General features: G+C 47.1%; 1 protein-coding gene across 2 annotated transcripts in view; it reads right to left on the reverse strand.

Moving 5' to 3' along the window:
• Positions 1 to 27,426, reverse strand: part of ARHGAP42 (Rho GTPase activating protein 42) — a 979,121-nt gene that overhangs the window by 367,736 nt on the left and 583,959 nt on the right. For both annotated transcript variants that reach the window (XM_069639111.1, XM_069639110.1), the window contains exon 4: positions 12,152 to 12,223. In XM_069639111.1, the coding sequence (XP_069495212.1) occupies positions 12,152 to 12,223 (72 nt within the window). The remainder of the gene's footprint in view (positions 1 to 12,151; positions 12,224 to 27,426) is intronic.

A 27,426-nucleotide genomic window follows, 5' to 3' on the forward strand; every position in this document is an offset into this window, starting at 1 on the left:
TTTCCATATGCTTGGCCAAGAAGTGTGATCGATCGTCTGATGCTTTTTCAAAGAACATTAATAGGTGCTTTACTGTCTCTGGACTTTTTTCATTATTACACACTCTACAAAGCCCATTGTTAGTTCCACGATGTCCTGTCCTATGGCGATATTCATTTGTAGAGTACGCATTCATTCTTATTCTTAACAATAGGTTGAAAAGTGTTTTGCTTGGGAATTTATGCAAATAGCCTGGGAGTGTGTTTCTTTATCCAAGTATGTTGGTAACCTCTCTCTGAGAGGCTAAAGTCGACTTCATTTCTATGGTCTTAATCCAGTCCATTCTTTTTAATTTTTCTTTCACTTTCTCTGGATTATTAATCAATTGCGTAAGTGAGGCATCTATGTATTTCCAGTGTTTTTCACATTGTGATTTCCACTCTCCAAGAGTCTTTCTGCTTTTACCTTGCCCATATTTTTTTTTAGGAGGAGGTACCCCAGCGCCGGCTGATCTCCTGACAATTTTCGCAATAAATTTAGTGATTTCCATACCACTATTGAGTGCATGGACCGTAGCCCCAATATCACCATGGATCACTGCTATGGGTAAACTTTTGGGAAGTCTTAACATTTTCTTCCAAAATGTTCCTTCTAGGACGTCCCACATCATCCATGATAAGTTCAGTACGGCTTCTCCACAGTAGGTCAAAATGGGGATTACCTTACTTAAATATAAGGTCTATAAAGGTGATAACAAACATTTCACATAACAAGCATGCAGGATCATCCCTTGTGAGTCTAGCTGGTCAACTTTTAGATATCATTCTTTCTGCTAGACTTTTTCAGCTATTGAGCTGTTGAAAATAACGCCCAAATATCATATCGCTTTTACTTTACCCAGTATTTCCTCATCGATCCTCCATTTAAATGCTTTAGATCTGGCCCCTTGACTCTTTCCTATCACCATAATTTTGGTTTTTGCACTGTTTATGGTCAGATCGTTCAGTGTCATATACTCCAGTAGTTTATATAGTAGCCGCTGAAGACCAATCTCGGTCTGATCCAGTATTACCAGATCATCGGCGTATGTAATTATCAAAATTTCTGTGTTATTCAATTTCGGAGGAAAGTGGGGTATTTGTTGAGGGACTTCTGCAATATAGAGTTTAAACAATGTCGCTGCTAAAGGACATCCCTGTTTAACTCCTTTATTGACCTTGATTTTCTTTGTGCAGGTACCTTTGTTGTCTAGCCTAACACACAGGGTTCTATCTTGATGAAGTGCTTTGATGGGACCCAGGAGGTTTTCTGGACACTTCCAGTCGCAAAGTTTTGCCCACAGTTTTTTGCAGTTTACACCGCCAAACACCTGTTTCATATCCACAAAGGCTATGAACAATGATCCTTTTGCCCGGATGGTATCAAGCTTTACTAGCAATAGGATAAATACATTTAGATCTGTCCCAGTTCAATTACCCAATAATAAAAGGGACTATGCAGTCGAGGTTGTATCAAAAATATCTATATCTACTTTATCACAACAGACCGTTAACGCACACTACAAAATACAATCCACCCTGTAAATGAACGCAGAGGACAGTTTCAAAGAAGGAAAAGGGGTGCACTCTGGATACTGACAGGAAGGTAGTCGGTATAGTAATGAATTGCAATAGTTCAAGGATACTTGGTTTCAACACAAAGGGAGCGAAGGGTCGTAAAATGTCACTAGGGGCCTTCGCAGAAGGCCCAGTGGGACAGAAAGGCAATTTACCTTGGGCAGAAGGAGCTCTTGGTGCTCGATGGGGTCAAGTCAGTTTCAAGGCACTTTGCAGCTTCTGCGACAGAGTTCAAGGCGGGAGACAGCTGCGGGTATCAGGCGGCAGGCAGTTCAGCGAGCAAAGCTGGACGGATGGCTGCAGGCTGGCATACATGGTGGCTCGGAGTCAGGAATCATTGTCTCAGTACTGGTTGGTGGTTCTGAAGCACTGGTTGAGGTGTCTCGGACGGCTTTAGCGACTGCAGCGTAACAACAGTCAGCGGTGCAGTCGGTTGAAGCTTGAGGGGCTCGACTGGCTCGAAAATGTCCTTTAAGGCGGACATTGGTAGGTGAACTCCTCCTAGCTTCTTAACTGGGCTTGTGTCGTCTTTTAAGGCAGAGGGCCCAAAGCTGACAAGAGTGTTGAAGGCAGCTGCCTTGTTCTTGTTTGTAGGTTCAGAGACCTTCTGGCTTTCCCACCTAGGAAGCTTGCTGCAGAGCCTAGCTGGGCATGCTGTGTGCTGGCTGGGTACTGGTTCTGGAGCTACTGGAGGGTCCTCTGGATTCAGTTTCTCCCTCAGTTCCATGAGAGATGTTTAGGAAAGGGATCTTGCTTCCCTCTTGGAGGTCCTGGCCTTCCTTCACTGGTGGAAGATGTAAGGCAGACTGTACCAGCAGCCAGGGTCCAATGAGGAGTTATTTCTGTCTGCTTCTGGTGAAGCCTTCAGATGACCTGCCAAAAGAGGGTCTCAGCCCTCTTTTAAAGCCAATTGTACCACAGGGATTGGTGTAGGCTAAGCCTACCTTAATGAACCAATTCCGGGTCCCACCAACAAGCTCCTGTATGTGTGATGTCATAATCAGAGTACTTTTCAACAGAAAAGGTTAAGGGGTGAAAACATGTACTACTTAGTTCCACAATCTTCCTGTTTGTTGTGTATCAAAAGGTCTCTCTGGTTAATGGTGCTCTATGTGGTCCCTGATTAAAGCTGCAGGTTTGCCTAGAAGCTGTGGTGAGTCTAGACTTTCTGGCTCCGTCAAACCATATACTCGTACCTTCTGAATGGGGTCTCCCTGCGGGGATGACAACTGTAAAGACACATTCCCAGCCATGGCATTTCACTGTCAATCGATACTGAGGGTGAGAGTTGGCATCAGGTTGACACAGTTGCATATGAAAGGTTGTTTCCTGTCTCCTTTGTTAGCCTCTTCAGCAAGGCCCCATGTGAGCCTCTTTGAATTAAACTCTGTTTAGTATGCCAGTGCTGCCACCAGCTATAGGGCTCTGCAAAAGGACACAATGGGTCCATGGAGCCTGTTAGTTAATTAGGCTGGCCATGGCAGGGGGAAGGTGTGACCCGCCCGCCCCCTTCTGGAGCATTGTATACTGCACCTGTCAGATCCCAATTAAATATGACAGGGGGGACTGCTGTACCCGGAGTACACAGTTCTATGCTTATATTTTATGGTGAGCACAGGAAAATGTATGTGCATTAGTCCCACACATTTTCCGCCAGTTGATCTACCATAATTCAATTTCATTTAAAAAATGTAAAAAGCCCAGGCGAGCACACACCCATGGTGCGGATGGTCAAGTGCCTCACACATATTCCATGAGATATTCAGGCTTTCGACATCTTCTTGCAGACCTCGAAATGAGCTGTCTTTCATCTATTTCAGTCGGCAAGGATAAAAAATAAAACAGTGTTTTTTCACTCACTCCGGTATCACTCACCACACCATCAGATCTCTTTCTCATCAACATCACCCTCTCCATATTCCACACTCTGCCATCTTACAATTTAATGCATGCCTGAACACATCTTTCACCTTGATGGGTTTCAACCCCCATCTCTGAGGGCCACATGCAATTTCACTCTCACCATGTCCCCCACTGCAGGAAGGATGCTACTCTTCACACCCATTTGGTCACAAACACTTTGTTTCTTGACTGACATCCTGATATTCTCAACCACACTCTGCATTTTTCTGCCTGGCACAGGAGCCCTATGCATCCAAGCCAGCAATAGCTTGGTATTCACCTTCTTCCCCCTGCTGAGTTCAAACAGCAAAACCTCAGTGGTGCAATGAGGGGTGAACCTGTGAGCTATTACAGATTCACTCACTGCAAGCTTCCAGTCTCTGCCGTTGGCCCACAGTCATTTTATAGCCTCTTTTAATACTCTGTTAAAGCGCTCTGCCACCCGTTGGTCTGGCTCTGATATGTAAGACTCTTCCTGTGTACTATGGAGTGCATGTGACAATACTCTTCCATCTCTCTCGACCTGAATTGTCCCTATGGCGCTTGGATATCCATCTCGAGCATGAACTTCCTCCAAAAATTAAATCACACTTTTTGGTGTCACATCGGGTTTTATCAGAACTTCTACCCACCTGGTGAGCAGATCTATCACCACCAGACAGAAAAACTGCACACCATCGCTCCAAATGGGACCAAGCATATCCATCCCCAACTTGTCCCACTGTCACTCTGAGACATCTGTGACCACCATGGGATGCCTGGAACCCACAGACACTTTATTGCTTTTGTCACAAAAGGATACACTCTTGCATGGCCCTCTACATTTGTAGATCACAGGCTGACTGGCAATAATAGTTTCTTATCCTTTGTTTATTCTTAATGATGCCCTGATGGCCCTCATATCCAAGTTCTACGAGACTATCTTGTACTCCTTCAGGTGGAACGATTTTGTCTCCTCGCCGCAGCATGCCTCCCAGGACGTATAGGTCATCCTTCACATTCCACAAAGAGGATAGACCCAGCTCTTCAAATAATCTTCTATCAGGCCTCCCTTCCACTAAATGATCCATGATTTTATACAAACTGACATCCAGCTTCATGGCTCCTTCCCACTCCTCAGGAAGAAATGTCTAGAACCACCTCCTGGTACTTCATTCTCTTGTTCTGCTACTGACATCATCCTTGATAAACAGTGTGAAGCATAATTCTTCAATCCTGGTATGTATTTGACAACACAATTAGATTCATGGAGACAGGACAGCCATCGCCTGATCCTGGCTGAGATGTTGTCTATCTCTTTGGATATTATCTCCACCAGAGGCTTATGATCAGTATGAATTTCAAAGTTCGTACCCCAGACAAAACTTCTACATTTCTCAGCAGCCCATTTGATTGCAAGCTCCTCTTTCTTGATCACAACAAAGATTCTCTCAGTGCCTTTCAACAGTATGGAGGCAAAAGACAAGGAGAAACCCTTTCCCTCCTTCTTCCTGTGTCATAACAGCCCACAGGCCAACATTACTGGCATCAGTTGTGATGATGGTTCTTCGGCTAATCTGGAAATTTTTTAATGCGGGTGTGCCTGCCAATGCTCCTTTAATAAACTTAAATTCTTCCTCACAAGTCTTGTCCCAAGCAAATGCCCCCTTCATTCGGACTAACTCATGGCCACAGTGTATTTTGCAAAGTCACGAATAAACTTTGAATAGTACTCAGCCATTCCAAGAAATGTCGGTACATGTTCACGGCAGGTGGGACTTGACATCTCTTCGATGGCCTCTGCTAAATGTTTCATGGGACATATGCCTTCTGCAGAGATGATATGCCCCAGATATTCAATTTCTTGCCTGTTGATCTTGCACTTTTCCCAGCTCAAAGTCATTCCAGCAGCTCGAGTGGAGTGAAAAAACACCACAGTGTCCAACGAGCATAGTAGGCCTTTCAGACGTGCGTCTGGACGTTCTGAGATCCTTTCTTCTGATACGCTCCAACTGAAATGTGGACGCGCGAGGGCTGGTGGCTTGCTTTCCCCAAAAATGAAACAAAATCAGTTGGAACAGGTCTAGCGCGTAGAGCGCTGACGGCTGTCACCCAAAACATGGTGCGCTTACCCAGTCTGCCATCAGGACATCAAGGCAAGGCAGTTCGTAGGGCAGACACACCGGAGTGGCAGCAGGGCTCTCCAAAGGCTGATGCGCTGGTCAACCGCTCGTCGCCAATTCTGTAGCATAGAAGGCGCAGAGATGCAGGTAAGTAATACACTTTTTTATTAAGTAATATTAAATGTAATGAGAGCCCCGCCTGCTCCACTCTCCTGCGGCTCTCCAACTGGCACTGTCGCCTAGCGCTCCATCTTGGAACCTTCCGATCTCCCGAGCTTCACGTGGCTGAACAGTCACAGAGGTAATAGCTTCACACTAAAAACTAGAAAGGAGACGACATGAGGAGAGAGACGCAGCTTCTGGGTTTTGTTTGGCCATTTACCTACCTACGGAACCCATAACCATGCAAATCACTATGCCCTGTTTTCACCCGCTCCGCACCAAAAACACAACCCCCTAGGATCTCTTTGAGCTGGGTTTATCAAACTTTTCCTTGCGCTGAAGTATAGTTAAAAACAGCATTGAAAAAGCCAACAGTTTTAGCTTCTGTATAGATACTAGGCCTTTGCTAGGCACTTTCATGTGCCCCGGTAATCACACCATTTTCCAACTGTTGCCATCTTACAGCCAGGTAGTACTGTTACAAGAGTGTCTGGAAAATGCCATGACTACACATTAAGCCAAAACTGTTGGCTTTGCCAATATTTATTCACTTTTGAAGTGAAACAAAAAACGAATTCACTAGTGGTACAAATAGTCACTGAAAACGTAGTCTGAGCATCCTACAGAAAGGAGAAAGTACAGGCAACATTCTCTGTATACGTCCGAGATGAGTGACTAATTCATGGGCTGTGGCGGCCCGGGGCCAGGGGATGGCCTCTGTGAGCGAGAGTGGGCCACGACTGGAAAAATAAGCGCACATAAATACATCACATTGCGATATAGTGCTGTATGCAAAGTAGTCCGTCCTGATTCAATAGCTGTAATACTAGGTGTTAAAATTGTCTAACTAAATGCTACCCAATTATTGCCCTCAGAAGGATGAAGGGCTAAGTCAGCTCTGCCAGGATTCAAACCTGTGACTCCAGGTTATGCACTGAGGTGACAGAGTAGCATGGTTGCATGTGGTACCTAGGCAAAATTGATAAAGAGAAAAAGTCGCCCATATTAACAATATTTTCTGATTTATATGGGTTTACCCCAAAATACCGTAAATATCATGCCGAATGTGCTTTTATTGGGCATTCGGCATGATACAAAAGGTCAAATACCAAAATGCCAAATTAGTTGAAAGGGAATGGTGGGGGTGTCCCCCCGGTCCCCTAGTTTGGCATTATGGGCTTGGGGGTTTGCGGGGTCTGTCCCCCACATACATTAAAGCGAAAGCGGGGGACAAACAACCAAAATACGTAAAGCTCGAGTCACATTTTAAAGAGAGGGGGGGTTACAGCAGAGGTTACACCATGGGGGCGGGGTATAAAGGAGAGAGCAACTGGAGTAAAAGATTTATATAGCAAGAGTCCTACAGCTGCTAAGCGCTGCAATACTCTGTGTCACTATTAGTACCCACTTGTGGTAGTTAATTTATCGACTAGGGGGTGGAGGGTGAAGGGCAGAGTCGGCCCGACTGAGGTATCGAACCAATGACACATAGCACTGTCCTGTTCCCAAGGCGAGCGAGTTGAGCCAGAGCTATCGTCCAGGCTCAAATACAAGAGCCGGTAGGTCTTAGAGAAGAAAAGAAAGAAATGTGTAGGGTGGGTCTGGGATGAGTGGCTGCATATGCACGCCTTCGGCGCAGAATGTCAGGGATCATGCACAAAATATCAGTGGGGTTGAGAGTGTGCTGCACTAGTGAATTTTAAAGAGAGGGGGGGTTACAGCAGAGGTTACACCATGGGGGCGGGGTATAAAGGAGAGAGCAACTGGGGTAAAAGGAAACCAAGGTTCATGAAAAGCAGAAAAATGCACGGCAGACGGTATAACGAGCCGGAGAACAGCACGAGATTGGTGGGAGAGACAGATACAGACTGGAGTGAATGCATGTAGGGGTCAGAGAAAACACAGAGGCAGACACGTGGCAGAGGACAGCCAACCTAGGTGCACGGTGGGAACACAGAACCGCCTCTCGCTGTGGTCCCACAAGCAAAATGGTCATTTCGAGAGTTCACTTAATTATTGCTTGAGGACATTTGGATTCTTCTAAATCTTTTGCAGGGTATATTGGAAAACTTTCTGTTCGCTTGTCCCAGGTAGTGATTCTGGAATGTTGCAACGTTCTGTTGTTGACTCCTAGCAGCCGAGCAATATTTCAGCAAATGATGTCACCGAGTGGGCAGGAAGTGAGACGACTGTGCCTCGTCCAGACCAGGTCTCGGGAGTTGATCGCACTTTGAAGTACCTTTGATGTCGAAAACAACGCTGCATTGATTCGAAGCCCTGTCTCAGGGCAGCTTTTTAACAAACGAAATTCACAGAGACGAGGCTAAATATTCTTCAGAAAATCCTTCCTCCGAATGCAGTAGGCACACACAAACGATCTTCCAAACCAGGGTGCCCCGTGCCTAAGCCAATACTGGCAAACTCTGCCGAGGGACTCTGTGGTAGTCTGGGTAAAAGGCCCGGGTCCCACCTTTGAGAGACACTGCATACTACGCCTGATGGGCGCTCATGATTACCAGCACACAAGTCTCAATATGTAGAGTCACTGGCTAGCGCTGCTATGCTCAACGCAAGAGTCAAAACTAATGGTGCTGTTAAAGCGCCACCTGTCAGCCAGTACTGTGGAGCCTCACGAGTGGGTGCTGAAGTGCCACCTATGAGCAAACACTAATAGTGGACCCAAAGCATCCCTGTGCCAAACTTAGATGTGGAGGCCAGTGCTATTGCTGCAATTCCCTTAACCCTGCTAATCCTCAATACAGTCACTGTGTGGCGCCATTAGGGACTATCTGCTCAACATCCATCAAGGGAGACCATGGGTCAGTTCCCTCCCTCTCACGAGCTTTCAGCCGCAAGGATCTGAGACCCTGCAGCCAGAGACCTCTTTATGGGAGGGCAAAAGGGGCACTTGTTCTGGGCCCCCATCTAGAAGGGGGCCCCCAAGCCTTCTGTATCTAAAGAAGTAACTTACATTGTTCACCAGACTTAAAAGGCACTTGTTATGGCAGGCTGCTGAGACTCTAAGCATATTTTTTATTTGTTGTGTACAGGTACATTCTGCTCTGCTTTCTGTGTTCACTGTGGCATTCAAAGTGTGTGCAGTCACTGCAGCACAACTCCTGTAGCATTTCTCCTGTAGTGGAAGGGGTTCTATAGAGAAGACACTGGACCAGACATCACAGGCCTCTGGCAAGCATATTTTTCTTATTTGACACAAAAAATGGGTGGTCCCTTTTTACAATTCAAAGGTTTTTCTGCACTTCATTAAATAACATTCCACAAGCCTGTGTTTTGGGTGTGTTTGAGGCTTTTAAATGAAAAATAGAAACCCGGATAAAATCTATTAGGATCACATCAATTAAAATAAATGAAGCTAGAATAATTCCCATTTTGCATAATATGTTTCCATAACTTTTTGTTTTTAGATATTGTCATGTTGGATTATGTGAATTGTGTACTTTGCAGGTCAGTTCTATCAAATGGGATCATTTTAGTTCATGGTAAGAACTGGAAAAGAGAATGGTAAAGTGCAGACATTGCAGAGTGGCTGCAAATCCCAGTGTCACCTCTTAACCAATGTGTGATCCTGGTCATCTCATTTAATCTCGTATTGCCTAACCTATCAAAATGAACTGTCCCTAAAACTTTGGAAATTGTCTCTCTTCAGAGGGGTTTTGTTCTCAGTGTGTCATCTTCAAAAAAGGCTCACTCATGGTTTCACTGGCTCTGGTGTTGCTTCCTCTATAATAATAGTGAGCTTTGATATATTGCACAACCGAGCTACTTTGCTCTCTAATGGCAACACATATTGAAATCCATGTCCCTCTTCTAATGTCAGTATGCCTGAATATGGACTTGTTCCTGTTAGCTTTGAATGCTATGTATCTGTACCTTTCTCCTTGCTTTCAATTGGATTCCCGTATGCATCCTCGAGCCCCTTTGCATTCTTTTAGGTACCCAATTGGAGTCATCTGCCTATTCTGGATTCTGTGCCCCTTTTTCATACGATCTGTGTTCTGCATTTAGACTATGGCCTCTCTAGCATCCTCGTACCTGATACTGATTAAAAGCGTGCTCCTCCTATGCTAGAACACAAGTTCCCTTGTCGTCGTCTTCTAATGTTGGCCTTGAAATGCTACTTTTTTATCATTCCGATTACAGCAAAAATTATCAGGGTAGTGGGACAGAATGGGAGTACCCATGATTATTTTGATCGCTGCAAAGAAGCACATCAAGCTATGGGTTGTGAGTACGAACAAGGGGGCACAACCAGATATTTTGGATCTTTTAACTCCATTGGTTCAGTGGAGGGGGGCCCCAAAGGTGTCCAGTGTCCTAGAAAAGGCTCAATTTTGCATCTTTGTTTTGGCAACAAGTTACTTGTATGAAAATGGGGTCTTTTCTAGGATCACTTTGGTATTATACATCAATATCAGAATTTGTATAGGAACATTGTGGTGTTCTTGGTATATTGTGCCAATACAAGAGCAGGGTAGTACCACTTTTGAGTCAGTGTGGAACAAAGTGCCTAATGGTGGTTATTGTATTGTATGTTTAAAACCTCCACTCAGTACAACAAATGTTGACACTGTTCTTCACCAAATCTTTTCCGTTTCCACAAAATGTGTTCAAATTTATGTGAGTGGTTTTTCAGCGCGGGTTGGGGAATCCTTTTATCAAGTACTCTCCAGCAAGTGGGTAGGAGGACCCACTTTTCCCTATAGAAAACTGCTAAAATACTCATCCAATACAGGTACAATCTCATCTCTTGGGCCCTAGCGCATAACCAAATAGGTACCCCACTTCGTAATTCCATAATAATCCAACGGATCTGCACCAGCATGAAAATGTCATGCTGGCGTACAGCCAAGTGGCTTTTTAAAATGGAGGGGACAATGGAGGTGGACACGCAACTCCTGTTCCTTCACCTGCCTTCAAAAAAATCACAATATTACCCCCTAGGGTTTGGCTTTAGTACTTTCATATAGGCTCCAAGGACTTTGAAAATGAGCCCCAGTGAGCACAGTATCCTCGGGGTGCAGGGAAGGGAAAGTTGAGACCAGCAGCAGGTGGTGTGTCTGTAGGGCTTTCCCAGCAAAGTTTCTGCCACGAAAGCACAATTCCGCTTGTGATGCAATGCCAATACTCAGGCATCCGCTGCTCATCCGCTACCTCCAGTAAAACACTGGTAGCTTCTATCTCGGTTCCAGACTGATTAACCGGTTGGTTAGCTGTGAGTCATGACTAACAAGATGGAATGGATTGGATGTTGAGGTTATGTGGCAAAGGACAACGTTGAGGTTACGCGGCAAAGGACAACACACAAACGTAGACGGACAGAAATGAAAAGGTAAAATGTTGCATGCGTCCTGAAAACTACTACGATGGTGGTTTGGTGCTGTGCAATAGCCTACTAACAGCATTAAACACATCCACACCACTAAGGTACTGACATATGAAATGGCAGCATAAATGATTCAATAAATACCAAAGATCTAAGCAAAATATAAGTACACGTTTTTCATGACCTTTACATGCATTTGCATTGCACCAGCATCACTGACCTTCGCATGCATCAGTTTGATGTGTGTGCTCTCTGATGCTCTTATGATGACTTCCAGCCGCCGTATAATCCAACCGTCCAATGGATGGACACTGTGGACGGTTCTATGTTCTTTTGCCGCCAGGTTTTTTTCCGATTATTTTTTTCCCACATTTTTCAGAGAACAAAATAATTGAAATGTTTTTATATTTGGAGGGTTTCCCTCATACTCCTCCTTCACTATTATTTAAAGTGTAACCTCCTAAGCCCTTTATCCCCTTAACCACCTCCTTTATTTGTTTTCATTGAGCTTATTCGAAGAATAGATTTCGTAAAAAACTAATTGAAAAAAAAAACCTGACCGCAAAAGGACTGTATACCCTGTGGACCTACGGTGTAGTTTATCACTCCCTATATCTTAATTCCAAGCCTATTTTACCCCCTATTATGACAATCCAACAACTCGGAAAATTCGAGATCCAGAACTCTTCCCCATTCCTGTGGAAAATGCGAAGCCTATGTCATGCGTCTGCACAGTTCCGGGCTCTAAACTGGCCCCCGCATTCCTGGCCAACTCTGACCCCATAGGATAGCACATCTGGAATGACGACGGAGTACTGCATCGGTTTACACTAACTCCATGAATGTGCATAGCCCAGGTCCGATCGCCCTCTGATCTCTAAAATTGGACTGGATTGGTACACAAATCCAAAGATAAATGAACAGATGTTTTTCTACACAACGTGTGTAAAACAATCACACGGCATGAACAAAGGTGCATGCCTTAAATGTATACACTTAGAATGAAAGGTACATACATGCATTCATGTTCGGTGCTAGCTACTCACCTTTGCTGCTCCGATTTGCTCCTTTCGAAATTTTTCAAGTGGAGCTATTAAAACATCATTTGCATTTTGAATCTGAAAAACAAAAATCAGTTTAACATTGGCACATCTGATGTGAGACTATTTATTAAAAGGCAAACCAACTGAAGTGGGCTTATGCTAAAATTCAGTAGAAACAAACATTTCCCAAAACAAAATCCCTCCAACTATAAATTAAAATGTAACTCACACTACAGCACAACTCTGTAAAACTCACTCCAACTATAGCATTGATTGATGTAAGCTTCTCAATATTTAAAGTGAGTGTTGAGAATTAGTGGTGCGATGCGAGTTGAGATTAAATATTGTCCGACAGTACCTTAACATTGCCATTCCCAACAATTGTAAACTTGACCTTGTGGTAGGCCACCTGTAAGAGGTATGACAGGAGCTGGGCGTTATTTTCACCTCGTTGCGCATCCCATGACCTTCATCCCCCTAAAAAATGTTTGATTTCTTTTTTTTTGGTGTCGCACTGTTTAGGCGAGGGGTTGCTTCCCACCCTGCAGGCTCATTTGGCAGCCATTGGGCCATTTTGGAAACCATAGGCAGGCATTCAGCTGGTGGACGCATATGTCTCATCTCATGAGAAGGTTTCAATGGTCACAACCTCAAGTAACACGCTCTTCATTCTATGGTTCCTCACACTAGTTAATTAGGCATTACAAGGGGGGCCCATTTCAGCCACTTTCTGAAGTTCCACTGACATCCCCATCAGTGAAAATTGTCTTTTTAGTGGCATCCGCTGTGGCCAGGATATCAGGGGAATTGGGCACTTTGGTCTGAATTGAACTGTACCTCAGATTTGCAGCCCAGGAATCGGGCCCCTCCTTCCTCATCCTCCATAAGGTGATCTCCTTACTTCACCTGCAATAGGAGATTATGTAGTCTCTCCTTCCCCGCACGGTCTACGCTCTTCCATTATATGTGGGTTGGGTAGTCGGGAATTGCCTGAACCGCACTGCATCTTTTCAGAGACCTGAAGCTCTAGAACTGTTGCATGGTCCAGCCTACAAGGGGTTAAAACCTACCAACTATACACACAGAAAGTGGCTAAGGGAGACATCTGGTGTGACCTCTAGACGGCACCAACATTACCCGCCACCTAGGTCTACCTAGTGGTGGTTTAGCAGGGGAGAATGGCTTCCTCATGGGCAGAAGTGAAAGGTGCGTCATTGAAAAAGATTAGCAGGGCAATTAACAGGGCTACCCCTTCGGCATCTAGTGTGCATTATAAATGGAATGCGGACCCTAATTAGTTATGTGAGTCGCGTCATTATAGCCCACCAGCCCTTTGGGGATGAGCAAAAGAAGACAATTATTCATGGATAACCATGGTGGGACTTGCTGGCGCCTGTTGCAAATGAGTGTGCCTCAATAATATTGAGACTGACGAGGAAGCGGACGGATGAGGACATGGCGGCTGAATTAACCACTTGCCTCTGCCTGCTTTCTAATTTGTTTTGAAGTATGACTTCAAACATGGAACGCCCTCCTTTTCACGGAAAGAGCGTGGGTAAATGGCTGAATTTCAAAGTGCCAAACTGCTCAAATCGGCCTCTGCAATTCCATAAGGACTAACAGGACAGGCAAACCACCCATAAAACAGCTACAGAGGGCTTTGTTAACGTCACTTTATCATAGGTCAAAAGTTATGCTATGTTATCTTACGTTGCTTTATACTGTGCACCGCTACCACCCAAGGGCAGTCTCCAGGCGCCCACGTGGCTCTGCAAGAGACGAGGGTGGGGTATGTTAGTGAGGATGGGATAGGTTCAGAACCAGGAGGAACTGGCATCTGTGTGCGCCGTTTTGCATGTGGGAGTTGGTTCAATTTGAGGTCCTGCTTGTTGTAACCCTATGGATTGGATTCAGTGCCTCAGATGTTTGCTATTGTTAGTGTTGAGTGTGTGGGTCATATGAGGTTAGAGTGGGGTGGTAGTCTGGTGCACATTTCATTTGCATCCATAAGGGTCCAGAGTCGCAGATGACTGTTCAGTCTTTTTTTGTATTGCGTTGGTGTGCATTTGTGTAGTGTGGGTGGATTTATGGACTATGTGCAAGAGTGTGTTCCTCTAATGTTATTTCCAGAGTCTCAGAGTTATCCTCCAGTGGTTTCAAAGGCAGATTTGGCACATACTTGTTTAATTCTGGAGTGATCACAAATTCTTTAATCTTGTGAAAATATTTGTATTTGCTGAATGAAAGAGTCTCATTGAGGCAGCATCTTTTTCATGCCCTAATGCTGGCATGCAAACAGAGCAGCACTGCAACTACGACAGAGCAGGCTGATAAGATAGGGGCCAGAAACTGTTCCGCCATTTCAGAATGACTCTCCTGTTAACACTGCGAACATGCAGTCAGGCACTGCATGATGCCTTGCGGTGGGGCCCATCCTTTCCTGGCCAACACTGACCTCATTCAACTCCACAACTCCCTGACCCTTTGCATAGCATTGGTAGATTATCTTCCATCATGCCCCCACGCTGCTAAAGTTCAGAAAAGAACTCAAGACCCACCGCTACAAGGAGTCTTTCCTCAATACCTAGGCCATCACATCGCCCTTCAAGCCACCTGACTCGCTAGATGCCGCCCGCCCCTCTCGTCCCCCGGCACAGCGGTACCCCTCCTCTGTGCCCCTCTGTATCCCAACCCCATCTCTATATCTGTTCTGTTACCTCACCCCCTCTGTATATCCGGTCTGTTACTGTTATTCAATGGCTACCCTGGTGGAAACTCCAGTTGATCAGTTACACATGGTTTCTGCTGGATCCTGCAGCAAGGCACAGTGAAACACACATGGCTCTGTTCATGTACTTCCCCTAGTAGTAAGGTTGGGAGCTCATCCGCTCTCTTAGGGTTAATGGTGCCTACACATTCCCCGCAAAGGGAAATCTGAAGACATTAATTGTGGGACATGGCAATCTCCCCCTTTTCCGGTGAAGAAACACCTGCACAGTAGGATACTTACAGGGTACAGTAGTGACTGCCTGTGAATAATTCTATGCAAGTTTTTGTGTAAAAGGTTTGCTCTGAAATTCCAATCCTAGCAACTACACAGCGTACTAATCACCGGGGTAGTGCATGCCACTTCTTGCGTGTAGGTCCAGAAGTGTCCCCTAAAGAATCAGTGTGCGTGTCTATTTTGTGCCAAAATAATTATAAATAAAAATCAGGATTTCATGGTTTGTTATTCCGAGAGGACTACAACCAACTCCAGGGGAAATACATTGAATGCTAAAAATCAGCTTTATTCACCGAGACGAATCATTTAGGATTCATTGATGAAAAATGGGCATATATATCACCGTCCCCAACTGTGCTCAAGGGAGCACACTGAGCGCGTGGAAAAGTTAGCAAGCATTGGCAAAGCCATCTCTATCGGCTTTCTTAAACTGTACTGCTACAAGCGTGCAGGCCTCCTCTCAAGTCCCAGGCACAGAGACCTGGATGGTGGCCTGTGTAGCGATGGTCGCCAATGGTCAGCAACTGTTATACATGGGTGGCAAAGTTCAGGGATTGTAAAGTTTGGGATAGTCCCAATGAAAGCAATGTTCAGGGTTGGTCGACTATAGCTGCCAACAGTCGTCAATGGTTGCCGCTCTTCGACTATGGTTGGTGCTGGTCTACTGTGGTTGGTGAGCGAGCTGTCCATAGTGCACATCAACTGCCTGAATTTAAAAATACTAGACCAATACTAAATGCCTGACCCCGATATGGCTGCTCATCAAGGAACAAGGCAGTAGTCAAACATCACCCATATGTATCTGCCTCGGATATGCCCGCCTTCACGTCTCTACACTTAGAGCCTGCATTCTGGCTCACAAAAAGGTGGCGTGCACCACCTAAAACACCCAACCTTAAAAAATCATGATTTTACTGTATAATACAGTGCAGTCAAGAGTGTAGTTCAATACAGATTTAAGGTAATTCCCATTTGCCCTCTAAACGGCTATATTTTCTATGCAGAACTAAAACTGCAATAAAAATAAGACCGGCAGGTTTTTTGACTTCACAACAGAATTCTACCGGTTACTTGCGCTTGTGTCCTATGATGCTCGATCCACAGAAAGCGTGCACGTTGCAGTCGGAGTTCCTGGTACACAAATGGACGGTTGCACTGGTGGCAGGGTTTGCCACCTTTCGAAGCGTGGTAACACCAAGGAAGGTGTGGGGGACATGGCCTCATATGGGCCAATCTAGACATCTGCCTTCAAGTGCTTAGATACAGATGCTTCCCACCCCTAATCACCTCTTGGGCTCTGATGCCATGTTCAGGGGTGCCTTAAAAGAGTTGAATAGCCCACCCCTTGTAGGGGCTGCGGTGACCGCCTTAGGGGAAGTGTCTCATCAAGGTTGATGGAGACATTAGCCCTCTGGTAAGTGCCTTCTTGATCAAACAGCAGCAATGAACATCTCTGCATGGTTGGACAGCTACTGGGAGTCGTTTCTTTATAGGGTTACAAATCAAATAGAAGAGATGTGCCCTGTTAGGCCGAGTTAGATATGCTTGCAGGGAAATTGGTAACCACAATCCACCCAAGAGCTGCCTTAATGGGCGAATTGGTGCAGAATCTCCTTTAACCCTCCATGTGAAGGGTAGGTGTAGGAGATGTGCTAGGGCTGGCTTATGTAGGGCTTGAGACCAGTGACTAAAGAATGGAATCGGCGGCGGTCAATGCAGCGGCTCTATGCAATTTCATCGAGGAGATTTGGTTGAATTCAAATCCATCAAATGTATTTGTGCTTTTAAGCCATTTGGTTGCAGATAAATTACAGGGGAGAGACCCCACCTGCAACCCCCCTCACCTGCCCCACCTTAATTATAACCCTTACCTGGCCACCACATATATCTGCGGCCAATTCGGCTAAAACAATTTCATGGATTTGGCTTTGACCAAATCTCCTGCAATGAAACCACTCTATCCCAATGCAGCTGTGTGGGCCACTCGTCTATCTCCTGTGGCACAGTCCTCTAATATTAGGGGCAATTACCGCTACGGGGAAGAATGCACAGCCTTGTGCCGTCTGTTCTAGGTATATATGCCGTAGAGGCAGATGGCTGCCAAAATCCCATTATTATATTTAATTTCCCAGAGACAAGCTATGGGCATTCCACATAGTTACAGGTTAGAATGCTATCGTTCTGAGGCAATGAACAAAACAAAACGCACATACCAGTTATAAGTGGGAATGATAACTGACCATTAAGGTTACATTATTTGGATAGTAACATTATTACTGTTCACAGCTGAGAGGCCACAGCAGCAAATCATGTGCAGAGGTACCTCTGACCTAAAGGGCTTGAGGGCCATTTCCTTTTTCAGGGCATTTCTGGAGAGCCTCCATCACTTGTGATCCATTCCTTATGGGTTTACTTATTTATTCAACCATATCATAACAGTGCTAATTCCTTCATTCAAGTCTTTCCATTCTTGATGCCTTGATGGTTTTGCCTGCGTATGGTAAAACCAGTACGCTCCATCTTCATGATGCCACGTTTCAGATTCTGCCTGCTTCAAAGCGCCGTAATGATGAGCATTGTGAGGCTGTTCAATTTATTGACATCAGGCACACGAAGGGGCGAGTTGTCCCAGTCAGTGTTCCAGGTTGGGAGTGCATGTTGCGCAAAACTGTCAAAGGCAGCGCTTATGTCCCTAAGCTATCTTCCCACCTGAAAACACTTTAGTCCCCGAATTCAACTCTGTCATATTTGCACCACGCCTATTAGCGATGGGCCCCACAACAGTGCTCGTCAACAACATTTAGGTGTCTCACCCTCTATTCAGGTATCACAAATCTAGGTGTTCCTGCATTTCTCCCTCTATCTAGGTGCTACTGCGTTTTACTGTCTACTGTTGAGCCCCCCACTAGGCGTTTCTTCCTCTATCCAGGTGTCCCAAATCTTGGTGTTACTGCATTTCCTGATGTACCCCCATTCAAGGCGCTCTCCCTCTACCCAGGTGTCCCAAATATATCCAGAATCTAGGTGTTATTGCATTTACTGTTGTACCTCCAGTTAGGTACTTCTCCCTCTATCCAGGTGTCCCAAATCTAGGTGTTGCATTTTCTGTTGTGTCCCTATTTTAGGCGTTTCTCTCTCTGTCCAGGCATCCCAGGGCTGGGGGAGTCATAAGCTACTGTCCTGCCCCATTCTTTGTTCCAAATCTAGGTGTTCCTGTCTCTACACTTCCCCTATTCAGGTGTCTTTAATGTAGGTGTTTCTAATTCTGCACTTACCGGTCAGACTCATCACCCCTACTCCCACACCTGACCCCATATGAACTATTCATACGTGTGACCCCTGTCAATCAAGGATGCATCCTACCCACAGGATAGACACCATCCCACACACTCCCCAAATCGGAGCCACACGCCTGTGCGCCAGTATGCCTAACGAGACCCAGCACACCCTAACCCAACCCTCTCCAAAATGCAGCCCAACTTCCCAATCCCCGTCCTCATCTCGCAGCCCCCTCACCCTTCAACATTCCATGTTATATGCTCTTGCTCCGTCAACACCTCTTTTCCCCCAAGCTACATCATCCACATAGATCTTGCTCCACACAAACGAGAGTAGCACAGTGGAGAGTGGGAGTTGAAAACATTGACCCCCCTGAGCATACTGCACCGCCCAGCAACCCAGGCAAGCCAATCTCCCTTCTCCATCCCACCCGCTACCTATTCACCTGCGCCCTCTCCTCACACCTCTCCCGAACAACATAGCACCCCCACGGCCAACTCCCACTTTCCTTCTCTTACCGCAGCCCTGGCTAAAATCCCAACATCCACATCCCCGCCCACTCTCGCCCACACCCAATGGTCCATCGAAAGTCAAGGTCCCACTTAGCATTACCCATACTCCGAACTTAGATCCCAATCCCTGCCACCTCGCTATAGGGCTCTACCGATCTGAAATAATGATATTTTCTAACTTGGAGTCCAAAAAAGTTCCTGATAGAGACTTGGACATATACATATAGTCAATACACAAAAATGTATTGTGGGGAATGGAGCAGAAAGAAAGTCAAACTCGGTAAAATGACCAAATCAGCCACGGGTCCAATAGGCTGATTTTCAAGCTAAACCTAATTAATTATTTATTTTGCAGATTTTGAAGACTGATTTCAACCTTCGATCTAAAAAAGCTTCCATAATTTAATTGAAGTCACCACATACTATCCAATTAGGAAGATCGGATTGTAAAATATATTTTTTAATGTTAATCCAAAAATCAGGATCCCTTTGGGCCATAAATGTTCAACACAGATACAATTTGCTTACCAGTTTGTAATTTTACTAGAGCCCCTTGGTTCCGATCATCAACATCTTGATGTAACATTTTGTGAGATTGCCCCTTATTAATAAGGATTGCAACTTGGAATAACTTCACTCACCCAAAGTCTTTTTAATTTCATTGATTCTTGCACGGAAAGAGGAGTTTCTTGAATACATGCCAATGAAGGATTACATTTCTTGAGATATGCGAGTACCTTTTGCCTTTTCATTGGATTGTTAGTCTCTTTAACTTTCCAGGAAATGCATTTAAAAGTCATTAGTTGAAATCAGAGGCACTTTCGTTTGTCTTTTTTTTTTTTTTTTTTTTTTTAGAAGACTTCCTGAGATGCAGCAAATGAGGTAAAATAACTTGATCAGATAGCATAGCATTCCAGGACTTAATACTGTATCAAAGAGAAATCTCATACAAGGAAACACATTCAGCGAATGACACATAAGGATGGGAAATAGAACAAATATTGCAGTACTCGTCAACTACAAAAACGTTGCACTTAGACACCTTATTAAAGAAGATCAGATGTATGATGATAAGGACCATCGGGAGAAAAACAAACCCACATGCAACTCGTTCGAAAAAGGAGTTCACAGGAATTCAGCAAATGGACGTTTAGAGGCACCTAGTAGAAAGACACTCGAAACAGAAGTAGATGCCATACTCACTGTGACAAATCAGAGGATGTCATTGCTTCTCCCCTAGGGGAGACCTTTCCAATGGGGCCGGGACAGTGCGTCCACAGTACAACAGTTCCCCTGGGCATGGTGCTCTGAGGGAGGATCACATAGGGAAGGAAGCCCCTTATGGGATTGGTGACGAACATTAGCAGAAAACGCGGTATAACTGCTTCAAAACACCCAACGCCTTTCCCAATGCCAAATCCTCCTTCACCTTTTTTAGAATGACTCATTATGTTTTATTGTCAAGTTAGTTAACCTAATATACTTGTCAAGATTAAAACACCAGAGAGCACAGAATATACTGCATCTGGCTCGGTTTTGAGTACTGTGAAGAAGATTATGACTGGGAGTCCAAGGATCACTCTAGAGAAACAAGAGTGAGCAGTATGAGGTATGAGATCGGCCGAAAGCAACTCAAAAATCCAGTGCGGGAGATCAAAGGCAGCCCAGCTGAGATGCCAAGGGAGAGCTGTCCAATGAGGAGGAACTGCAGGAGCCGTGCACCAGGCGAGCAGGCGAGAGCCAAAAGGGAAGATGTGAACTTAGAAGAATGATAGCCTGAACATTGTCCAGAAAAGAAGGACTACTCAAACTGCTGTTGATATGAACCTCTGAGCAGCCAAAGGCCCAGGAAAGGCACCTGCGTGAAAGGATGCACAGTCAGGAAGAAGCAGAAATCTGTAGAGCTGCTGCAGACCCTGCCTGAATCCTACCAGTACCTTGAAAAGCGACACAGCTGCTCGGGAAACGCTAGTACCTGCACAGAAGAGACAAACACTACGCAGGTTTCCCAAGAGGTGCTAGAGGACTAGAGGTCCCGGGAAGCATGGGGGTGAAAACAGAAGGTAGAATGAGAGGATCTGGGACCCTGAAAGGAGATTGCGAGTTGGGGACCCGCACCCATATGTAAGTCAAAATATAAGAGGTTCTGGGACCCAGAGAATAACCAAGATCGAGAAGTAGGAGTCGCGTGTTCGGCAGGAGAGTGAACCAAGCAGATACCTTTATTTATGTATTTTATTTATTGAGCATTTGTTAGGCATCTATTCAACAGAATTGAGTTTGCAGGAGCCACAAGCCTAAGTGGGGAGGAAACAAGGGAACAAATAAATCTCCTTCCCCCAGAAGATCACTGTCTCCAGAGCTCTGGTTCTCTCTAGGCTGGACTACTGCAACAGCCTCTTTCTGAATCTGCCTGCTTCTACTCTCCGCCCTCAGAGGGAGAGTCAGAAGCAGGGGTTCAATTGGGGATGAAGGTGTAAGCAAAAACCCCAACTGTCACTCGCTTCATCGGTCGAATGATGGCGAAGGAGGCTGGCAGTGCTGGGGGTGGCTCAGATAGAGGGCCAAGGGGCCCCAAGCGGAAGGAGAGAGGGGAGTGAGAGGGGGTGGTGACCGGGTTAGAGATAGGGATGTTGCCAGGGATGACATTGTCCGAGTGTGTCCGGCTGAGAGGGTTGGGCCGGAGGGAGAATAGTGAGAGCGAGGGAGTCAGGGGACACAGAACTGTGAGCTCACACAATTATTTGGGAGTCTGGGATAGGCACCCATATGAGAAGCCAAGAATAGCAGGATCTGGGACCTTTACCGTAAAAGGAACAAACAAGGTTGTATGCTTAGCAGGAGAGTAAACCAATAGGATTCAACACCCTCCTGCGAGTCTGGGAGCCACACCCAAATGACAGAAAAAGAACATAAAATAACGAAAGATAAGAGGGTCTGGGACCCCATGTGATAAAGAAAGAAAGTCCATGAGAGGACAGTTGCTTGACAGAAGGGTAAACCAAGCCATTCAGAATATTGCGAGTCTCGGACAGGCACCAAAATAGGAGTTTGAGAATAAGCAGATCAAGAACCATGGGACCGAGAATAACTAATCAAAAGGAGTCCTGCACTTGGAAGGGAAGTGTGCCAAGTTGGTGGGATAAGGAAATGTACATTTGAAAAGGTTATTCCTGTGAATTTCCCAGTGACATTTGCATAAGGAAATACTGGACTCAGGAGCCCAAAAGTAAAACAAGAAGTACTCTAAGGGAAAGGAGCATGATCCTACCCTTGGACTTTTACAGTTTTTAACGTTGTTTATTTTTCATTACTTTTTGGATACATGAGAGACTGTGAAGGAACAAGTTACTTACCTGTAACTATTGTTCTCCAGCATGAGTCTGGCATGGATTCACATGCTCATGAATATTCCCTGTTGTCAGCCTGGGAATCCTTGGTAAAGAAAGAATCAGTTTCAGTTTCATTTCTGAACTGTCTTTCTCCTAGCAACTAATCACTGAGCTCTGGGTCCTACTGCCCCCAGTCAATGACTGCCCTCTACCCAAGCCACTCCTCTGGCAGCCATCTTCAGATTTGGTAGCACGTAAAGTGGCAGTAGGACCAAGAGAAGAGCCGCAGAGGGGTAGGCAGGAGGGTCTGCATTTGAATCCATGCCAGACCCATGCTGGAGAACAACCGTTGCAGGAAAGTAACTTGTTGCTTCTCCAGCATGGGGTCCGGCATGGATTCACATGCTCATGAATAAAGAATATATAGCAGTACACACATGCACAATCACGGTAGGTGGCAAGGCTCAACATAAGCATCTCTTACCTCCTCACCAGGCTCACCTTCAAGCAAACAGGTTGCACAGCACTGCTTCACCAATTCTGGATTCCTCCCTGGAATCCCTGTCGATGCAGTATAATCTCGTGAAGGTGTGCGTCGACCTCCACGTAGCAGCCCTGCAGATGTCCAGCACGGGCACACCATACAGGAACGCCGTAGTTGCAGCGATCACTCTGGTCGAATGGGCTCTCAGACAGCCAGGCAACGGTCGGTTTGCCAACTGGTGACAATGAGTGATGCAGCCAGAGAGCCACCTGGAAATGGAAGCCTTGGAGAGGGCCTTCCCTTGGTTTACAGGGCCAAAGTTCACAAAAAGTTGCGTCGTCTTCCGGAAACTCTGTGTAGTCGACATAGAACTTCAGCACTCTAGCCAAATCCAGCAAGTGCAAAGTCCTTTCAGCCGACGACAAAGGCGTCGGAAAAAACAAAAGTAACACCAAGGGCTTGTTTAGATCAAAGTCCGACGGCACCTTGGGCATGAAGGAGGGGTGCATCCTCAGCACCACCCTCTAGTCGTGAATAGTCAAGTTAGGTGGCTTACAGGACAGGGCCTGAATCTCACCTCGTCGGGCAGAGGTGATGGCCACAAGGAATGCTGTATTCCACAACAAAAACTTCAGCGGCACTGTATGCATCGGTTCGAATGGAGGGCCCATGATCCTAGTCAGCACCACATTGAGTTCCCACACCGGGGCAGGAGCCTTCACCAGCGTGAATGAACAGAACAGTCCATTGACAAACTGCTTAACCAGACCGTGTGACCATAATGACGACCGTCCCGGAGATCTGGTGTAGCAGGGGATAGCCGTCAGATGAACTTTCATGGATGCATGGGCCAGTCCTGCTTTGGCCAAACACAGCAAATACGGCAATACCTGCGGAGCCGTGACTCGTAGAGGGTCGACCTTCTGTGCATGGCACCAAACGCCGAACCTCTTCCATTTATGTCCATAGCATTTTAGAGTAGACGATGCTCTGGCCTTGGCAAGAACCTCCTTGCAGTCTGCTGGGAGATCGTAGCCCCTGAACTCTAATGCTGCAGGATCCAGGCCTTCAGGTTCAGCGATCCTGGGTCGTGGTGAAGAATTGCGCCTCCTTTCCTTGCAAGAAGATCTATGACCACTGGAAGCTTGACTGGAGGGGACGATGACATGCTGAGAAGGTCCGGGTACCATATCCTGCACCGGGACCGTTTGAGTTGATTGATGAGTCGAAGAAGCAATAGCAGTTGAGGGAACGCATAACGAAACAGACCGTCCCAGGGGAATGAGAATGCGTCCACCATGCTCCCCGGCTGGGGAAACATGCTGGCGACCCTCCGGCATTTGGTGTTCGTCGTTGTTGCAAAGAGATCGATATGGCAATTGCCCCGTCCGTGGGACAGGTGATCCACTTGGTCCTGCTGAAGTTCCCACTCGTGGCAAGAGCGCAGCTCCCAGTCGGCAACAGTGTTCTTCACCTCTGACAGATGAAACGGGATGAGGACCATCCCCTGGGCTACGGCCCAGTGCCATAGGTCCTGCGCCTCTTTGGAGAGCGCCAGAGATCTGGTGCCCCCCTGCTTCCTGATGTAAAACATTGTGGTGGTATTGTCTGTGAGGACCGGCACCACCTTGCCCTTGAGGGACAGAAGGAAGGACCTGGGGGCCCAAAACACTGCCCGCAGCTCCAAAACATTGATGTGCAATGTCTTCTCCTCCGGTAGTCACAGGCCTTGTGCGTGAAGACTTCTGGTGTGAGCACCCCAACCTTCAAGAGAGGCGTCTGTCGTGACAGTCTCCTGGTGCGGTGGGGTCTGGAAATCCACACCAACAGACAGATGTGCGTGAACTTTGCACTACCGTATCGCTCGACGGAAGCTCTCGTTGAGCGTGATCTTGTCCTGAAAGCTCCCCGAAACTTAAATCCAACGGTCATCGAGGAACTCCTGTAGTGGACGCATCCGTACCCTGCATAGTCGGATGAGGTAGATGCATGATGACATCATGCCAATCAGCGACTTGATGGTCCTCACTGTGGTGACTTTCAGTGCTAACAGCTGTTGCACCTTGCCCGCTATCCTTTCTTCCAACGGAAATTCCAGGCACGACACTGTTGAGTCGGGATCCCAGAAACGGCGCGTCCTGCGATGGAGTCAAGCAGGACTTTGCATAGTTCACTGAAAACCCCAGATCCATCAGAAGGTGGACGGTCCTCGCTGTGTGGTCGACAGCGGTGTCCTTTGAGCTTGCCCGGATGAGCCAGTCATCCAAGTAAGGGTAGACGTGGATCCCTTGTAGACACAGCTGCGCCAGCGCCGGGCACTTGGTGAAAACCCTTGGCGCCGACTTCAATCCGAAGGGAAGGGCCTTGAATTGGTAATGCTGCCCTTGAATCAAGAAGCGCAGAAAGTTGCAGTGTCCCTTGTGAATGAGAATGTGGAAGTAAACATCCTCCAAGTCCAGCGACGTCAAAGTCCCCCTCTACCAGCGGTCTGAGCACATGCTAAAGGGTTACCATCTGGAACTTTTGGGACTTGATGTATTTGTTTAGATGACGGAGGTCTAAGATGGGCCTCCAGCCGACGGTCTTCTTTTTGATGAGGAAGCACCGAGAGTACACTCTGGAGCCCCGGAGCTTCTTTGGGACGAGCTCTATTGTGCCCTTCTTCAGCATGGCCCGCACATCCAGCAGCAGCTGATGGACGTGGTTTCCTTCCGGGCCACCGGTGGTATTTGGGGACACTTCCGTTGAAAGTCCAGGTTGTGTCAATTGGCGAGAGCGTCCAGCACCCAGCGGTCGGTGGAGATAGTCTTCACCAGGCGACCTCGCACCGGGGTGCATGGGTGGGGTCCTGAAGCCACGGCCAGTTCAATCCTACTTGGATGTCGAAGGGCTGCCTTGGGGACCCTGGCGGCGACAACATCCTCCTCCATACTTGGCTGCAGAATCTCCGATGCTTCCGACCTCGTCGGGAAGGAAGTCCAAAATGGGAGCAATCTTGAACCACAGCTCGCGGTCATAGCGTGCCACAATGGGGAGAGCGTTGGCGGCCTTGATGGTAGTCGCCGCCAAGGAGATAACCCGTCGCCCCATGGTGTCTAACTTCTTCCCTTCACTGTCCGGAGGGGTGGAGGCCACCGAAGAGGAGAAGACAAAGACTTCTTCTTGGCTGCTGCTGCTGACACCACAGAGTCCGGCGACGGTTGTGTCCCAAGCACTTGGGCGCAGTGTCCGGCACCCTTTACTACTTCTCATAGCGGCCCCTCTTCACAGGAGCAGTGGAAGGGTTCTTCATGAGGGGAAATCTCTCTTCTCAAATGTCATCCAGGCGTGGGACCGACAGGAAGGTCTTCCTCTTCGCCTCGCAGCGCTGATACAAGAAACCCTCTTTCTTCTTCTTCTCAGAATTGAGCTGTAAGAGCTCAGAAGCCCTGAAGATCATTGCGTGAAACAAGCCTATCTTGTCAGGTGGGGAAGATCTGGGAGGTGGTGACGGGAGGTCAAATCCGCCGTCGTCGTCTGTACAAGTGCCCGTCGTCGCTGTGTCAGGAGCCGTCTCATCCCTTGGGGGGCAGAGGGGTAGGGAAGCGAAGGGTGGAAAGCAAGTGGAGGGTGAACCTTCCTCTTCTTGACTGGTGGTTCCCCTGTCAGCACCAGCGGTGCGGGTGGGGCAGTTGGTGTTAACAGGCATCCTCGTCCTGATCTCCGAGATCAGGGTATGCAAAGCTGAGAGAATGTCCACCAAGATATCTCCAGGCGGTCGCTGAGGCAGCGGTGGCGATGGAGGCGGGGGTGAAACCGGTGCCTGAGGCGTAGGCTGGTTGCCCATGCCCTCAACGCCCTGTTGTTCCTAGTTGGTCTCCTCGTTGTCACTTTCATCGTCATCCTCGTCGGAATCCTCGCCGTAGGGCCCGCTCCCGACGTTCCTCTCCTCCTGGCTGCTCTGGAGGCAGGTAAGCTCCTCCTCTGAGGAGATATCCGTGCTCTGGAGGACTACTGCTGCCCCCCCTTCTCTGTGACCAGAGGGCACGGTTTTGGGGAAATGACTGGCATTATCATCTCCGATGTCTTCTCCATGGGTTGAAAAGAGGACTCCCTCCTGGGAGGTAGGGACACTTCCACCTTCAGGGTTGTGTCCTGCGCATCTGCCACGGTGACCTTTGTGGGGGACGCCACCACCTCTTCGATGGAAGGCTTGTCCTTGGTCGAAAGTACCTGGGCCTTCACGGAATGGACAGGATCCTGGTCCTACTTAGGCTTGGTCAACCCAGCGGCCTTCTTCGAGGAAGGGTCAGAGCCCTGATCCCACTTGGCCGTCTTCGACAGGCCGGTCTTTGGCTTCTACTTGAATTTGCCTGGATGGTCCGACTTCCTCTTGGATGAAGATCCAGAGCGTTGGCTGGTGATTGAAGCCACTGGAGATGCCGTACTCGCCCTGGCCGCAGAGGAGCCCGTCGCAACGCTGCTCCCGGTGGCAGTGGACTCACAGTGCCTAGCCTTATGTTGGACCCCCGCGAGAGGGGCGCCCTCAAAGGTCTTAGAAGACTGCTCAGCTTTCTTTAAAGCAGGGGAGGCATGCTGCTAGGACCCACCCAGAGTAGGGGCCTTGGCCTGCAGCCATTCCTTGAGTCACCTATGCCGATCCTTCAGCGTGCGGGGCACCATCTCCT

This window comes from Ambystoma mexicanum, chromosome 7q, assembly GCF_040938575.1.
Source record: "Ambystoma mexicanum isolate Mex_15411 chromosome 7q, UKY_AmexF1_1, whole genome shotgun sequence".
NCBI classification, from domain to species: Eukaryota; Metazoa; Chordata; class Amphibia; order Caudata; family Ambystomatidae; genus Ambystoma; species Ambystoma mexicanum.